This window comes from Nansenia antarctica, assembly GCF_963989245.1.
Source record: "Nansenia antarctica genome assembly, chromosome: 6".
Lineage (NCBI taxonomy): Eukaryota > Metazoa > Chordata > Actinopteri > Argentiniformes > Microstomatidae > Nansenia > Nansenia antarctica.
This window is the reverse complement of record NC_137676.1, coordinates 54,753,398-54,770,897: the sequence shown is the minus strand read 5'-3', so window position 1 is coordinate 54,770,897 and position 17,500 is coordinate 54,753,398. Positions and strand designations below refer to the sequence as shown.

The following is a 17,500-nucleotide window of genomic DNA, read 5'->3' as shown; positions in this document are numbered from 1 at the left end:
GGAGGGGGGAGAGGGAGAGAGAGAGGAGGAGGAGGAGGGGGAGAGGGAGAGGAGGAGGAGGAGGGGGGAGAGGGAGAGAGAGAGAGGTGAGTGAAAAACAACTCCGGATTAGAACACTCCGGCCTCGTCACATTCCTGTCAGAAGGACATTATGCAGCAAAGAGGATTACACTGGTGGGGATCTGGACGTGAGCAAATAACCCCAAAAAAGAAAGAGAGAGAGCACGAGCGAGAGAGAGAGAGAGAGAGAGAAAGAGGGTCGGGTCTGCTTCCCATCTCGTCTTCTCTCCCTTTGGCATGTCTCTTCCCCGGAGAGGGGGATGAAACAGTGAGAGAAATCAGTGGCGGGTTCCTCCAGCTCCCATCTGTCTTGGTGTGTTAGTTCAAAGGCCACCTGAGGTATTCCATTTCAACCGACAACATCAAGGTGAGGCTGCCATCACGTCAGCCTCCACAACCCACCCCACCCACCCCCCACCCCCCCTCCCCTTCTCATGTCAGTTAACAAGACCTATTGTTAACAGAGAGGGGGAAGGCGATACAGACATAATGTAGATGGGACTTGGGGCGTTGCGATGTTCGAAGGGTTGAAGTGGTTCCCCTTTTAAAGGAGAGTCGCTGCTTCTCTAGTTCACAGTACCAGATCAGGTGTTCACGCAGGTCCAAACAAACAACGTCATTGCTGAGCCTGATCGAGGGGGCGGGAGATGGACCGCGTCGCATGAGAACGGCGGTGGAAAAATAAACGTCGGAGGCCAGGGGTGACGACGGCTAATTATACGATGACATGGAAATGAGGGTGGGGGGCGGTCTGCTCGCAGCTGCGTCGGACTTTCAACCTAAACATATCGCCTCAGACAGACTGGGCGGCCAGAGAGAGAGAGAGAGAGGGAGAGAGAGAGTGAGAGAGAGAGAGAGAGAGAGAGTTTCCCATTAATTACCTAGACTGTGTCGACCGCCCGCCATAGTATAATCTGTCACGCCATTGTCTCATAACAAGCCGAATATCTTTTACACATGAGCAATGCCATTTTTATATGTAAGCAACGCAATCTTTGGGACACTGCCTCTACTGTAGGTCCATATGATTTAACGCGAGCGATAATCCCCCCCCCCCCCATTATGAGGACCAAGGTCCACCCACCCACCACACACTCTCACAAAATCCTACTGGAAACACTGCTCTGTCTCTATCTCTATCTGCACACACACTCATACACTCTCTCTCTCACACACACACACACACACACACACACACAATAAACGATAGCATACTTCTGATGACCAAAAACAACTTCAAGAAATAGGACTTTTTTGCCACAGGCTAAAGAAGCAGCCCTGAGGGAGTCTGTTCATAGTGGAAGTCTGTTCATAGTGTTTCATGTGGCTTGTCACCACCCAGCATGTCCTCAGACACAGGTTACTATGTGGTTTTGGCAGAAATATACTGACTGATCTTACACACACAGCAGAAACACCCCCCCCCCCCACACACACACACACACACACACACACAGTATATACTTTCATTGAAGGGGTCTGAACACTTTCTGAAGTCTGTACTGTACCATACACTGTCCTATCAAACTCACTTCCACTCATTAACACACCTCCTTCCGGACCCTCACCCTCTCTATGTGTTTGGACCTAACACAGACCACGTCGAGGTCTACCAAACCTCAAACCAAGGAAGAAAGCCGTCCCAAAAACCTTGTTGATTTTAGCCAACAGGGTGAGGGGGGGTTTAACAAAGTCAAACAGCACGGGTGTACGCCAGGAGGTCTTACAATAAAAGATACGTCTCCCAATCTTAGCTCATATTTTCAAAACAGCCGAACGCTGAACGATGACACGGGAGAAAGCGCCGACATGACTCTGGCGGTGCGGAGCGGAGAGGAGGGATAATATTTGGAGAGGCTCCGTCAGCGAGCTGGCTGGCCGCCCGGCACTGACACGGCAGAAGATAAATAAGCATTCTGGAGGTCCATTGTTATTAAAACGGAGAGCTCGGAGCTGGATTACAGATATATAGCCCTATCTCTGGATGTCGGAGACATTACCAGGGCTCTTTCTCAACGAGGCCAGACCCTTAAATAGCATCTTAACGGCAGGTAAGAGCCAAGACTAATTAAAGGAAATCTCTGGAGGAAAAAATAATCATCTTATTAAAAACGATTTGATCTGCGGGAGAGACTGGAATGGATTACGCCATCGGGTTGTGTGCCATAACGCACCGCGCGCACGCACGCGCAGACACACACACACACACACACCCACACACACACACGCTCACACACCGCGCGCGCGCACACACACACACACACACACACGCACACACACACACGCACACACACGCACACACCCACACACACGCACACACACACAGACACGTTCACACACACACACACACACACACACACACGTTCACACGTGCACACACCAACGTGACAGAGACACTCTCAATTAACAGATAACATGATGGAGTTCTCTCAGAATAGAAACCGCTCCGAAACCGCCTGCTTGTGATTTTATTCCACCCTCATGCTAATTACGTCCCAGATTATTGTAATGAATTCGATATTAAAAAGTCATCATCGTTAACAGTCAGCAGTTTTATTTTCATGTGATGTTTTCGGCGAGGACTGTTTGATCCGTGATTCTAAATTAACTCCCAAAGTGAAACGATTGTGAAATTATTCATCATATCATCTCAACGCGGCAGCATTAATAAACCACCAGCCAACAGTAGAAATGATGATGATGAAAGAGACTAATCAAACATCTCTCTTCTCCTTTCTTCCCTTTGTTTTCGCTATCAACTTGTATCGCTTCCCTCTTGTGTCTCACCACACTTTACGCCCACACACACACACACACACACACACACACAGAGAGAGAGACTCACACACACTTGGAGTGTTTTGGCATTTTAACACTGTTCTTTATCCCAGTGCCTCGAGGGTCATGCATTTCTCCTCACCTCTCAGTGTGTGTGTGTGTGTGTGTGTGTGTGTGTGTGTGTGTGTGTGTGTGTCTGTGTCTCTCTGTGTGTGTGTGTTTGTGTGAGTGTGCATGCGTGCGTGTCTGTGTCTCTCTGTGTGTGTGTGTTTGTGTGAGTGTGCATGCGTGCGTGTCTGTGTCTCTCTGTGTGTGTGTGTTTGTGTGAGTGTGCATGCGTGCGTGTCTGTGTCTCTCTGTGTGTGTGTGTACGTATCCATGTGTGTGTGCGTGTGTGTTCCCAGACCTCAGATCCCTATGCAAACAGCTCCATTCCATTAGACATGAATAGTAACATAATTAATGGATGTCAAACAGTTCCTGGGACCAAACAGACAACAGATCGACGAACAGCTGGGAGGCGGGAAAAATGAACCCGTCACGTCGACAACAGACAAGGAGAACCAACAGCGAACGACAAGTCAATGGTTCTCCCGCCCTCGGAGTGGTCTGAGTGAGGAGAAAACTCCAAATCTGTCAGGTTTGACTAATGAAAGCCCAAGCTCAAGGTTAACTCGACACCGAAACAAAGGAGCGGGAAAAAAAAAGAGTCGGCATTCAAGTCGGTCGCACGCAGTCAAACACGGAGCCCTGTCAAAAGCACGGGCCTTAATTGACAAACGAGATTTCGATGGCCACTTAAATGAACTCGTTCTGTCTCGGGAACAGTTGGAATTTTTTTCTTAGCACATTTCACCTGACAAGTCTCATTAAACTGACAACGTTAAAAGTGGGTCCTCCAGTAAACGGTAAGAAAATCATTTTTCCTGCCTCTTTTCTTTTTGCTTTCTTTCTTTCATTTTTGAGAGAGAGAGAGAGAGAGAGAGACAGAGAGACAGAGAGAGAGAGAGAGACAGACAGAGACACAGAGAGAGAGAGAGAGACAGAGAGAGACAGAGAGAGACAGAGAGAGACAGAGAGAGAGACAGACAGAGACACAGAGAGAGAGAGAGACAAAGAGAGAGATAGAGAAGGAGAGAGAGAGAGGAGAGAGGAGAGAGAGAGAGAGAGAAAAATAAGACTAAGAGAGTTGAGCTGTCTCGTCAAGCGGACAGCAGACCGGAGCCACCTCTCTCCCCTGGCCTGTGAGAAATGCAGGTTGAGTCATCGGTACATTCCGGAAAGGATTTTGTCTTGTTTTTAATTACACACTCTCCTATTCCTGTCTCCAGGGCGTGAATTCCACATGTGTTTTTCAGGCCGCTCAGGTTTACCTCAAACGTCCTGGACGGGGGAGGGGCGGCGGTGTCAGCTTTTCTGACACACACACACACACGCACACGCACACGCACACACCGCACACGCACACGCACACGCACACACGCACACACACACACGCACACACACACACCACACACACACGCACACACACACACACACGTATGAGCATTAATATCGCCATTAATCTGCATTAATATGTGTGCAGCTAACACAGGCGCATACACACACACATTTACATTCTAGACATTTATCCAAAGCTATTTGCATTTGCAGTACATTTGTGAATAATCTATACATCAGTCATGATAATAAAAATAAATCTATGCTAGGACCAGGAGCCACTGGCAGTCACACTGCTAGAAGAACACACACACACACACACACACACACACACACACACACGTCATTGTGATAGCATGCATCCAGCCCAGGCCTGAATGATCTCAGGTCAGTAATTGAGATGTTTGTTGTAGGGATGCTGTACTCCCAGAATCACTCAACAACCCCCCTCCCCCCCCCTGCCCCCCCCCCCAGTCATTTCCATTTCAGCTGAATCATCAGGACTTTGTTACTCTCCACACACACACACACACACACACACACACACACACACACACACGTGATTATAGCACCTAACTACTGTCTGTCCGCTCGGGCAGAGTCAGCGTCCGCCCGGTGAATAAAGAGAAGCATTAATGAGACTGATCCTTCCCATTGTGAACTTGTAAACAACAAACAATGATTATTCCTCCATCGCCGGGGGCGACACCGTCTCCCTGCAATTAAAACATTAAAAAAGTTTCCTTTTTGGAGAAATGCTGATGTCAGCAGGGTTGGGAGGGTTGTTCTGGTCTTGGAGCGCTGAAGAAAAGTCATGCTTGCACAAAAGTCTCCCCCCCCCACTCTCTTTCTTTCTCTCTCTCCTTCCCTCCTTCCCTCTCTTCTCTCTATCTCCTTCCCTCTATCTCCTTCCCTCTCTCTCTTTCCTTCCCTCCCTCCCCTCCCTCTCTCTCTCCCCCCCCCCCCCCCCTCTCTCTCTCTCCCTCCCTCTCTCTCTGGCCTCTGTGCCCTCCTCCCCGCCCCTCCCTCCCCTCTAGGTGTGTCTCCTTTAATGAGCGCAGACTTGAAACACCCAGAGTGATTATTACGGCGCAATGCCAGGAGCTCCACTTAACCTCCTGGAGAGAGAGAAAGAGAGAGAGAGAGAGAGAGAGAGAGAGAGAGAGAGAGAGAGAGAGAGAGAGAGAGAGAGAGACAGAGAGAGAGAGAGAGAGAGAGAGAGAGAGAGAAAGGGAGAGGAGAGGGAGAGGGAGAGGGAGAGACAGAGACAGAGACAGAGAGAGAGAGAGAGAGAGAGAGAGAGAGGGGTGCAGAACGTGAAGCCACGGTCAACATATCTGACCCCCATCCAATCCATTCAGATGAGGGGGGGGGGGGGTGGTTGATGAGACAGGGACCAAGGGTGTGAGTAGTACAGTATGAGAGATCTCCCAGAATGGCCTCCCGTTTTCTCTCAGAGACTCAGAGGTAATTACTGTGTGGTTTCAAGACAAGTTGGTTCGGTGCGGGGGAGGTGGGGGCGGCGGAGGTGGGGGGGGCGGCGGGTAGTGGGAAGAGATCTTACCTTGATTGCAGGTCTTGCCGGTGAACCCCGGGTGGCATTTGCACTTGTTCGGACCGACGCAGTCTCCGTGTTTGCAGCCGTGCTGGCACAGAGCTAGGGGTGGGGGGGTGGGGGAGGGTTACGATAGACAGAGGCAGATGAGAACAATTCCCTGGTAAACACAGGTCTCAGATCAGTATGACAAAGCCTCTTAATCCCTCCAGATATATCTCACTCCTTCAACTCCCCACTCGCTTCCCCTCTTGTTGACTAAACCTTCCCTGTCACCGTGTGTGTGAGGTGGAGAAGTGTGCGTGTGTTTCTGTGTGTGTGTGTGCGTGTACGCATGTGTGTGTGTGTCATACTTATGCGGATTAGAGCATTAGGACTTCAAGTTCAATACAGAGCTAGCGTGCTTCAAATGAGAACCACATTGGATCTATAGCTCCCATTAATAGCTTCCGCTGCCCCTTTGCTAAAGTGCAAACCCGTTTCCTTGGTGATATCGCTCCATTATACAACGTACACGTTTTTCCCTTTTACCACACTGTACTTTGTAAGAGAGGTAATGAGGTCTGGTTTCTCAGGCTTTAAGAGCTACTACTACCGCTATTCTACCTCACTGGTCGGTTATTAAATGACGGTACGTCGGCGTTCGATGTTATTCACCGGCACAGACGACGCGGAACTCCCTCGGCTGCACATTTTGCGCATTGTGTGAAGTGCTTTAGTGTTGAGGGCCGAGCGGTCCAGCTATGGGACACAGGAGGGTGGGGGGGGGGTGTAATTGTACAGCTCTGCAGTGTCTCTCTCTCTGTGTGTGTGTGTTCCAGGAAAAGGTGGTGTTGCTCTGGTGTTTCTATCTGACTGTGCTCAGCGCAGCATGGCAACCCAACTGGCAAGTGTGCGGGACGCTCTCCAGCCAAGTGACACTGATTTTCTCCATTAAAAGCTTCATTAAGCTTGTCATAATACGGAGCGGTCAGAGCGGGTAATTATGGCGGGCGCGAGGAGAGCACAAAGGAGTGGCGCGAGGAGTGTGTGTGTGGGGGGGGGCTGGGCGGGCCTGGTCACAACCTTTTTTTTGGGGGGGGGGGGGGGAGGGTGAACGAGGCATGGCAGGAGAAGGGAGGGAGAGAGAAGTTGATAGTCTGTACTCCCCGGGTCAGCCTGGCGCGTGTGTGTGTGTGTGTTTGTGTACTGTCTGTGCGTACTTTGTGTGTGTGTGTGTGTGCGTGCGTGTGTGTGTGGCGTGTCGGTCTCAGTGTGTGTGTGTGTGTGTGTGTGTGCGTGTGTAGCAGGTGGAAGGAATGTTTGGGTGAGAACATTAACCTCGTAAGCTTCATATCAGAAGTAGGCCAAAAATACGAAAACACTCCTAAAAAGGAGCTTAAATTCTCAACGAGAATTCTCTCTTTTTCCTCGATTTTCCCTCCTGTAAAAAAAAACATCATCGCCATGAAGCGTATCATTGTATCGGACCTGGAATTAAACCCAGAGGGCCCGGTCATGGGAGATGAAAGAATCCTATTTCAACCCCGGCATATTGCTGCTCCGATGCGACTGAAAGGCACACGAGCATTAGCGGGGCGATCGTCTAATGGAGATAGCATCGTACCACTCGTATTCCTTTTTATTAGACGGCGGTGGTAATGTAATAGGAGGAATCCTGTGTTAACTCACCAAAAAAAACCTGCGATACGAGATAGGGTGTTAAAAAGCGCGCCGAGCTGTGAAAGTCTGGGATTTAGGCTTCCAGATAATAACATAAAAAAAGAACTACACACAAATAAATTGGCCTGAATTGGAGGTGGATGGAGGGCTGGGGTTGAACGTGGAGGGAGAGTGAGACCTGTAAAAAAATGTATTAGGTCAAGTCCTTATCTGGTCAGAGATCTTTCAGGATCAAAGCGAGGTGATCGAATCGTTTATTAATACGGCTAGATATCATAGTCACACGCTGAGGGGGGTGTTATTTTTAAGATTGAAGGGGATCTATGGAGGGTATGGGAGGGAGGGAGGGTGGCGTGGGGGGAGGGGGTGTGTTGAAGAACCCCTCTGAGGTAACCAATCCCCCAGGCTTTGATTCAGGGAAAGGGCGTCTTTTTTAAAATCGGCGGTCTGGCAAAGCGGTCGGGAGGGGGGGGGGGGGGAAGTACCCCTGCGTCTATTAACTTCATCAAACGACATGGTGGGCTAATAACGTCCGCCACCGTCAGCTGCAGCAGAGTGCCCCGCATGCCCCGTATCGCCCTCGTTCCGCGGATACTTCGGGAACGCGCATACCGATGACACCCCCGTTGCATCAGGCATTCCCGCGAGCCTCTCCGGGGTCCTTCTACGGATGGAGCTGCTTCGCTAGGTCATCATCGGTCACCCCCGCGGTTTGTGTGTTCGTTTTTAGAACGATGGCGATATGCCCGAATGTGCATCAACTCCTTGGAAACTAATACAAACGACGCAAGTGGTGTTGTGTTGAAGCCATCACAGCTATAGGATAGCAGCTGGTTCCTGTATATATGACTCGCTTGACATATTATCCAGATAAGGTTACTGGTCAGTGTTTCTTTGTGTCCTTGTCTAGGGGTGTTGATGTTCTGGTGTATGGACTACTGTATGGTTTACATTGGGACATAACAAACATTGAGTGGACGAGTGTTTCAATAAACATCAGAAAGGCATCACATTCTTGTCACACAGACTTACTGCTGGTGCAAACACAGTCTATATTCACTGCCCAGGGGGAAGAGGAGGGGGGAGGAGGGGGAGGGTGGAGAGAGAGACTAGAGACTATAAATAAGTGAGTGAGTGAGTGAACGCGGGATTCAGAGGATGTGCCTCATGGACACGTCTTGCCAAGATTATTTCAAGAAAGCATGTTGAGGTGAGTGAGCTAACCTTGGGGTTGGCACCTTATCCCGATTACTCTGTGCGTTAGGGCGTAGAGGGCTGCAAAACACAAAGAATGTCCAAACAAACAAAGGAAATTCCAGGCTGTTTTAGTCTTGTAAAAGGAGGAACAAAAAACAAAACAAAGAAAACATGACATGTGAGAGCAAGCGCAAGCTTGGTCTCGGTGATGAACAAGCATTCCTGAAAACGTTTGCAAACAAACACAAAACCGTTGAGGAGTCGCACACATTGCATGTAGAGCCCACACGCAGAGCGAGCAAGAGTCTTACCCGCGCCGCGCCCCCCCCACCCCCCACCACGAAGCTGGTTGCTAGCTACAGCGGGGGATATAAGTATTCAACACATAAAAAAAAAAAATCTTCAACATATTTCCATTAAAGCTATTCACATGAAATTTAGACCAGACATTGGTATTAACTCAATAAAACCACACAGCGAAAGACATTTGGATACTCCAATCCATAAGAAAAGCTATGTGCAATAAAGGGGGAAGTATTGAACACGCAAACTGAAATGTGTTTAATACTTGGTCGAGAAGCCTTTGTTTCTAATGACAGCTTCAAGACGCTTCCTGTATGAAAAAAAGAATTTCTCACAGTGATCAGGTGGGATTTTGGCCCATTCTTCAACACAGACAGTCTTGAAATCTGGAAGATTCCAGGGGGGGCGCTGGTGAATCTTGATCTTCAGTTCCTTCCACAAATATTCTATTGGATTTAAGTCTGGTGACTAAACCAGTCCTACACCTTTCTTTTCTTCCTCATCCTCATCATCCTGGTGGACGGCAACAGATTCTTCTCAAGAATTTCCCGGTCCATGTCTCCATTCATCTTCCCTTCGATAATTTGGATTCCATCAGTACCATGTGAAGAGAAACAGCCATATCAACATCATATCATGATGCTTCCACCTCCAAACTTCACTGTACGTATGGTATTATTTGGATCATATGCAGAGCCATTTCTCCTCCAAACATGGAGCACCATATTGTTGTGAAAATGTATTTTTTTTTGGTCTCGTCTGACCAGACTACATTCTCCTAGTAATCTACAGGCTTCTCCAAATGTTCTGTAGCAAACTTCAAACAAGCTCTAACATGCCCATTCTTCAGTAACGGAGTCTTCAAGGGTGATTCTGAACGGAGACCGTGACCGTGGAGTGCACCGGTGACAACTGTACCTGCTGCTTCCGGGTCTTTCTGGAGCTCTGCTTGAGTGGTCCTTGGCTCTTGGGCTACTCTTCTGACTGACCTTCTGACTGCCCGGTCAGAAATCTTGCGAGGAGCTCCTGTGCGTGGCCGGTTGATGGTTGAGTAAAGTTTTTCCCGCGGATAATGGTGTTTATAGGAACATTTAGGAGTTGAGAAATCCAACGGTAAGCAGTGTCATTACTATGCTGCTCAACAATCTTGTTGCGAAGGTCTTGGGAGAGCTCTTCGCCTCTACCCATCATGAGATGTTTCTTGCAGGAAAGCTCGGTGACTTTTTTCAAAGGGTGGAAGTACTTACCCACCAACATGCACAAACCCAGCTGATTCTAATTAGCACAGGTAGGAGTCAACTCATTAGTGGCATAAGCTGGTTTAGTGCTTTTTTCTTACTGTGTTCAACACCTTTTTTCCTATGTCATTCCACTTTATTGCACATAGATTTTTTTGATGGATTGGAATGTTACAATTTCTTTAGCTGTGTAGTTAATAGTTAATACTTACAGTTGACGTCTGGTCTAAATTTCATGTGAATAGCGGCAATGGTAATATCGAATCAAACAATTGTTGATGTGTTGAATACCACTTTCCCCCACTTTATATAACTCAAACTTCTGTTTACAAAATGGGAGTTTTAGATAATCGAATTAACGTGGAAAAGACAGCGACAGAATCTGCAGGGGTTTGTTGAGCTCCCTGGTGATTCACTGCGTATGTCTGAAGCTCGTACATCTAAGAGAGAGGGGGGAAGAAAGCAACGCTGTTGGGCTTTCCACGCTTCTACCATGCTGTGAGAGGCAGTCCATCCTGTGATGTTGAATTCAACTTCCCTTTGAATGTGAGGAATACACGACTGTATGTTTTCTTGAGTAGAACCAACACCAAGCACTGTACTTGAGTGTAAACAGATTGCTCTTTGAGGAAGTACTTGATAGTTGATATCAAGGCAGTCTAAGATCAGCTAGTTTTGGAATGTAAACATACGCTATGAATGTCTGTCTTTCTAAACCGCGGTATTCTTAAAGGCACAACCTTTACCCTGTAACGTTAGTCGTAACAACTGTCACTGCGCTTGTTTGTAAAATGGGAACTTTAGCGGATTGTGCCTTGAGTCTATAACCTCATTATCGACTAATAGAGGAAAATACATAAGGGTTCCATCGAATAGATTTCACCCATCCAAGTCCTTACAGATCAGCGATCAAGAAGGAAATGGAGATTCAAGGCAAGGAATTTAAAATACATATCAGATTCCTCGTTTTGTCAATCACTCATAGGGTTTCTATTACCTAATTAAAAGTCCTGTCCTAATCCGGCCTACTTTGTACTTGGAGAGAGAGGGTGAACTGCTAGACGGGTCTGTCTTGGTGAAACTGCACCAAACATCTCAATCCTCATGGATTTCCTGAAATCTGCAGAGGGATCAAAGCACCAGACCATAGGAGAGAGTTAATATGGGGCTTAATGTTCCCCTTTAAATCCACTCAGAGGCTTGGAGAGGGGGAGAGAGAGAGGGTTTGGGTTGGGGGGCAGTGGGAGGGGGGTGGGGGAGAGAGAGAGAGGGTTGGGGTTGGGGGGGAGTGGGAGGGGGGTGGGGGAGAGAGAGAGAGGGGGGGGGGGGGGGGAGTGGGAGGGGCTTTGAGGTATCATCAGTCGCTCCCTGCGTGGTTTGGTCTCATGTTGGCTAAACTTCCCTCCTTCCCTCATTGGACCTAATCCGTCATAATTAAATCCAATCCAAGATCTTGTTATGACTAAGTGACTCTGGCGGGGAGGAGGACGCACCCCCGACAGCCCGACTCTCCCAGCCATGCAGCTGTGGCAGAAGAAAAAACCCTGGCTCCATGCCTGACACCTGACAAAACCACCATAACAACGCTCCTATCAGCTCATTTTCGCCCCCCCCAACAAATCACTAAAACTAGCTATTCTCCGGAATTAAATGAAAGGGTGTGTAAACAAGTGTTGTCAACGGTGCGCTTATCCTCTGCTTACATGGTGCGTTTTCTTCTGTTCTTCTCAGGAGAGGGAGAGAGGGAGAACAGTGGGGTTTCGGTTTGTTGAGATGACTCAAACACGGTACATACTGTATCTGCCTGCAGTGGCTGGTTTGTTGGACTAAATAACAACACTGCAACGCTGCAATTCGGGCACCACCACGGGCACCAGCATAGAATCCATCTCCAAACTGTTCTCTCCCACTCTCTTTCGCTCTCTCTCTTCTTTCTACTCTCTTTCCCTGTCCCTACCTCTCACGTCTCTCCCTCCCTCCCTCTTCCTCTCTCTCACCCCCTCTCCTCTCTGTCCCCCAGTTCAAGGAGCTTTTAAGTCCGTCCGGGGCAGATCCATTAAGTTGCTCATTCTTTGCGGGCAGTCACCCAAACCGATCATTGAACTCTTGAGGCTGAAACCCGGGCCAGAACCCGATAGCACCAATCTAATCTGCACCCTGGTCTCAAACTCAGAGACCTATAATCCATGACAACTGCCCAGCTCCTCCCTCCCCCACCCCCCCCCCCCCTCTCTCTCTCTCTCTCTCTCTCTCCCTCTTAATTCTCTCTCCCCTACTCTCTCTTCCTTCCTTCCCCCACTTCCTTCACACTCTCTCCCCTCTTAATTCTCATTTTTTTCCCCTCTCTCTCTCTCTCTCTCTCCCCTACTCAAGCCTTCCTTCCCCCCACTTCCTTCACTCTCTCTCTCTCCCCCCCCTCTTAATTCTCTCTCTTTTCCCCCTCTCCCCCCCCCCTCCCTCACTCTTAAGTCTCTCTCTCCCCCATTCTCTCTCTTCCTTGTCTCCCTCTCTCTCTCCCTCCCTCCCTCCCTCCCCCCCTCCCTCCCTCCCTCCCTCCCCCTCTCTGGACTGTAGATCAGCAGGGGCGGGGCGATGGGGGGCTGATTATGGTATCAAGTGATTAGGTTTGCGAGGCGAGGGAGTTTGGAGGAGGTGTTATTTTGGACGCGCTGGTTCTTCCCTGGGCATTGATTAATGACACGCAGTGCCAGGAGGGGAAATGATAGGGTTTTCTGAGACCACAGGGGGATGGAGGGACGGGGGCGGGGGGGGGGGGGGCGGTTGAAAGCTCTGCGGTATACACTAGTTTTTTCAACTCGACACAGAATGTGTGCGACTCCAGATTGGGTGTTGTTGGAACGATGTTAGGAGACGGACGGACAGACGGACAGACAGACACACGCGCGCACACACACACACACACACACACAGACATACAGACATACACACACACACACGCACACACACGCATACACACACACACACACACACACACACACACACACACACACACTGCCGTTTACTCAACATAACCAGGTCCTGTTCAAAGGCATCACATCATCACCTAGAGAGCTTTCGCTTTCTGTTCTTTCCAACAACATAACCTACTCCCATAATCCTCCTAATTGTTTTGGGACGAGCCCAAACGGGAATAAATAAATAAAGACGTCTCCTCCAGCCTTATCAATGATGTCATTTCCTGTCCTGTCTGAAAACTGTGCCAACCTCCATATCCGTTCCAACGAACATGGAGCTCTGGAGCGGAGGCTGAGCCAAGCCAAAGGAGAGGGAGGGAGGGCAACATTACCCTGCTCTTCTGCTGTTCTACTGGGCCTACCCATCACCGTGATCTGGGGCCTTTGCGGTCCAATGATACACTGGTGTAGATCTGAGAGAATTGGATTGATATAAATAAGAGAGTATAAATAACAACCCCCCCCTCCCCCGCCATTAACTTTCGTTTATTCCCCCGGGACAATGCACATCCATCAACATTCCTGTCAACATACGTTCCAGGTTTAGCCTGGAGGCAAATTTCCAAGTTGTAGCTTATAGGCCTACTTATCGACTGCTGTCAGATCTACACACTACTATACTTACAGATCTACTAGTAAGTGTCTAGGGCTTAGGGGCTAGGGGGGGGGGTTGGTTTCTCAAGGCCAGCGGCAAAAAACAAAACAACCCATCCCACTTGGCGATAAGACTGCCTGAGATTCTCCCTCCGGGGGACTAGTCCGGGTCTGGCCGGGAGTCGGAATGTCATTACCATAACTTGTTTTTCTCAGAGAAGGGTTTAAGCTTTCGCGAATGTAATTAGCATAATTTTGTTTTCACCTCAAATGACGCAGGAGGGATAAAGAGGAGAGATTGGGCTGGCAGGGGGGGGGACACTGTATGTTAATGTGACAGGGACAAGTAGAGCAACAGACACTAAGGCCATTCAACTCTACTCTAGAACTCTTACTTTGGACAAAGTGGCACTAGGCCACAATGCCATGGCACCCAATGTAGGGCCCCGTGCCAAACCCAATCAACAGACCTCTAAGTGACGCGCCGTGGCCATTGAACTCAGACGTATCTCTCCGTATCACTCCACTTTGACTGGAGGAATGGCACTAGACCCAAATTAGAGGGTGTCCAATGGAAGGGAGCGGTGCTAAACTTAATCAACAGACCTCTAAGTGACGTTGATGCCTTCAGACAGAACCGGCAGTGTGTGTGTGTGTGTGTGTGTGTGACACATATTTTCCTCTGGATTAAATCAAATCAAATCAACAACAACCGTCATTTAGTGAATTTCAACATGACATGAGTAGGGTGGATGAGGGAAAAAAATCAACAGTTGGCAATTAATATGCATATGAGGTGATATGAATGTTAAATGTGTGAGAAAGACGTGTGAGAAAGATGTGTGAGAAAGATGTGTGAGAAAAGCGATGTGATTAGCCAGTTAATCAAGTCAACCCGAGTTTTCAATTCAGTGAATTCACAAAGGTTATTCAAATCGCAAACTCATTGACTGTCGCAAACGGGGGCAAATTCTCCTCAATGGGGGAGGATACAAATGAGGAACTCCAATCAAAGACTTCCAAAAAGTCTTCCCGTTTCCGAATCGTAAATCAAAAACCCGCTTCCTGAATTCACCGAATTGAAATCAAAACGATCCCAGCCCTGAAACCCAACATGCAGCCTTATCTCTCTTCCACGTACGCCAGGTCTTTTTTCCCTCAGAATTATCACACTTCCGCAGCTAAAGCAGCAGCTGTACTGTAATGTGTCCCGAAGCCATGCAAGGGGGGTATATCTCACATTTGTCAGGCTGCCTTGCACCTATTAATACCCCTCCCACATCTCAGGGTAGCGTACAATCATCACAGTGTGACAGAAGCCCCATCACTCCCATCGCCGTCAGACTCCACTCGTGTGGACACGGCAGGTTTTCTTGTGTATTCGCCATGCGGCGTTACCCTCAGTCACGGGCTGAATCGAACTTCCAATCGGAAAAATGGGGCCATTCATGTGTACACCAGGGGGGAGGAGGGCGGAGACAGGAAAAATCTGTCGGGTGGACTCATTTCTGGTTTCCATGCATTCCAATGAGATCCTCCTCCGCTGTTCTACTTCCTCCAGCCCCCCCCCCCCCTGGTTTGCACCTGGCATGCTATGAGAAACTACATTAAAAACATGATTTTTGGGAAAAATTGCGGGGGGACAACAATATGATGAGCTTCTGGTACAATGTGATAGTGAAATTGTAACGCTGTACCCAACGAGCGGTGGTTCTATGGACGCAGGGTATTCGCACGAGCAACATCCTCTGAATCCTTCATACAAGACAGGGTTTGCTCAGAAACCTTGACGATAGATTCTAAGAATAGATTTGTAGACACACACCGATCGGACACAATCATTTGTTAATTGACAAGACATCATGTCTGTGCCTCTTCTTACAAATAACCATCTTTCCATGTTCTATCAGTAAACATCTACCCACACAGGCCACCTGGGGTTTTGACAGTCAATGTCTGTTTTCTCATCAACGTCAGTATGCCGTTCATAAGAATCAATCTTTCCCCCAAAGATTGTCTGCCTTCTCAATGCGTGTGTGAGTGCGCGTGTGTGTGGCTAGACTGCGTGTGTGTGTGGCCAGACGTGCGCGTGTGTCTGTGCCCATAACCAGGTATGTGCGTTGATGTGCGTCAGCGAGTGTGTGCCAGAGCCCCTGGTTATTGTGCTTATGGAGCCAGTCTCCCAGGCCCAGATTAAGCCTGTCTGGTCCTTGATGAAAGGTCATTCTGATCCAGGAACAGGGCTTAACCTGAGTCCAGGAGACCGGCCCATCGTGGTCATAACAACCTCGTTAGCTAAATGTGGTTAAAGCGACTATGAACCCCAAGCTAGAACCCCAGTAACCTTGGTAACCTCAGACAGACGTCGTCTGGTTGCCCCCCCCCCCCCTCCCCCCGGCAGTGGCGGGGGGAGGACGGGCGTGGTACTCACGCTGGCACTGCCCCCAGGTGTGACGGGTCCATCCCCAGCAGCAGTCGATCCTGGCGCCGTAACGACACAGCCCATTGGACGAGGCCATCTGCCGCGGCCACCTGTTAGAAGACAGCTCTGTCAGTTCACAGGCAATTAACACGTTCAGATTAAATGGCGGGTTCGGGTCCTGGCTGGTACTCTGGCCCGTTTATCTTGCCTGGAGAGAGACTCAGTCCGACACAAAAGGCCCGGCGGTACCGCCTCAAGATGTTTGTTCACTTTGGCACGCGATCAAATGTTCCCTCTCGCATAGTAAATATTACCACAGAAAATACTACTCTGTGTCTCTTGGAAGCAAACGGCCGACTAGTTTAGGATCAGAGAACAGAGGATGTCTGCCATTCCCGAAAAATAATAGGGATGCTCCGATCTGGATTTTTGGGGCCGATACCGATCACCGATTTGTTTCCTCAAGATCAACCGATACCGATACCGATACCGATTTTTTTAAAAATACATAACTGACTGGATAGCCTAAATATTTTTTGCTTTTTAGACAAAAGTTTTGATCCATTAGGCATCAAGCAAACGCAGACCCATTTTTATGGCATAGTAAAGGTCTGGCCTATCACCCAGTTAGGGCCTGAAGCCCAAGTCAGTCGATATGGCTGTATAAAAGACATCATAAACGTGGCCTTCATGGTTTACATACTGTTACGTCCTCCTATGTTTTCTGTTCAGTTATCTGTCTTCCCCAGGAAAAAAAAAAAAAAAAAAAAAAAAAAAAAAATCGGTTTTTGCGATCGGCCATTTTTGCCGATCACCGATCGAGTCATTTGGAGTGAAATCGGCCGATTTAAATCGGTGGCCGATAAATCGGAGCATCCCTAAAAAATAACACCATAAAGTAGACTAGCTAATAGAGTCTAAGCCTTGTCAAAGAAACCACAAGTGCACATTCTAGGGTTCATCGCGGTTCGAGTGAGTCAAAGTCATGTGTGACTCTTAAATCCTTTTTCAAAAATGAAAAAAAACAAAACAACACCACCTAATTGAGTCATCATTATAACACCTTTCCCTATCACTGTGAGCCAATGAGCAGAACGGCCAACTGAGCCATGTGTGTGTGTGTGATGTCAGATGTGAGTGTGTGGTGTGAGAGACTACAGGATGCTGGGTGAGCCAGGGTGTCACCCGGCCGCTGGGCGGGCACACCACAACACCTACTGGCCGTTCCTGTTACCATTGTAGCCGTTCTCAAAGGCAATACAGCCAATGGCAGAGT

General features: G+C 48.6%; 1 protein-coding gene across 1 annotated transcript in view; it reads right to left on the bottom strand.

Moving 5' to 3' along the window:
* Positions 1-17,500, bottom strand: part of npnta (nephronectin a) — a gene marked incomplete at both ends in the record, with an annotated part of 55,882 nt that overhangs the window by 32,032 nt on the left and 6,350 nt on the right. The window contains 3 exons of the mRNA XM_080533980.1: positions 5,843-5,935; positions 8,720-8,770; positions 16,234-16,334. Coding sequence (XP_080390106.1) covers positions 5,843-5,935; positions 8,720-8,770; positions 16,234-16,334 — 245 coding nt within the window. The remainder of the gene's footprint in view (positions 1-5,842; positions 5,936-8,719; positions 8,771-16,233; positions 16,335-17,500) is intronic.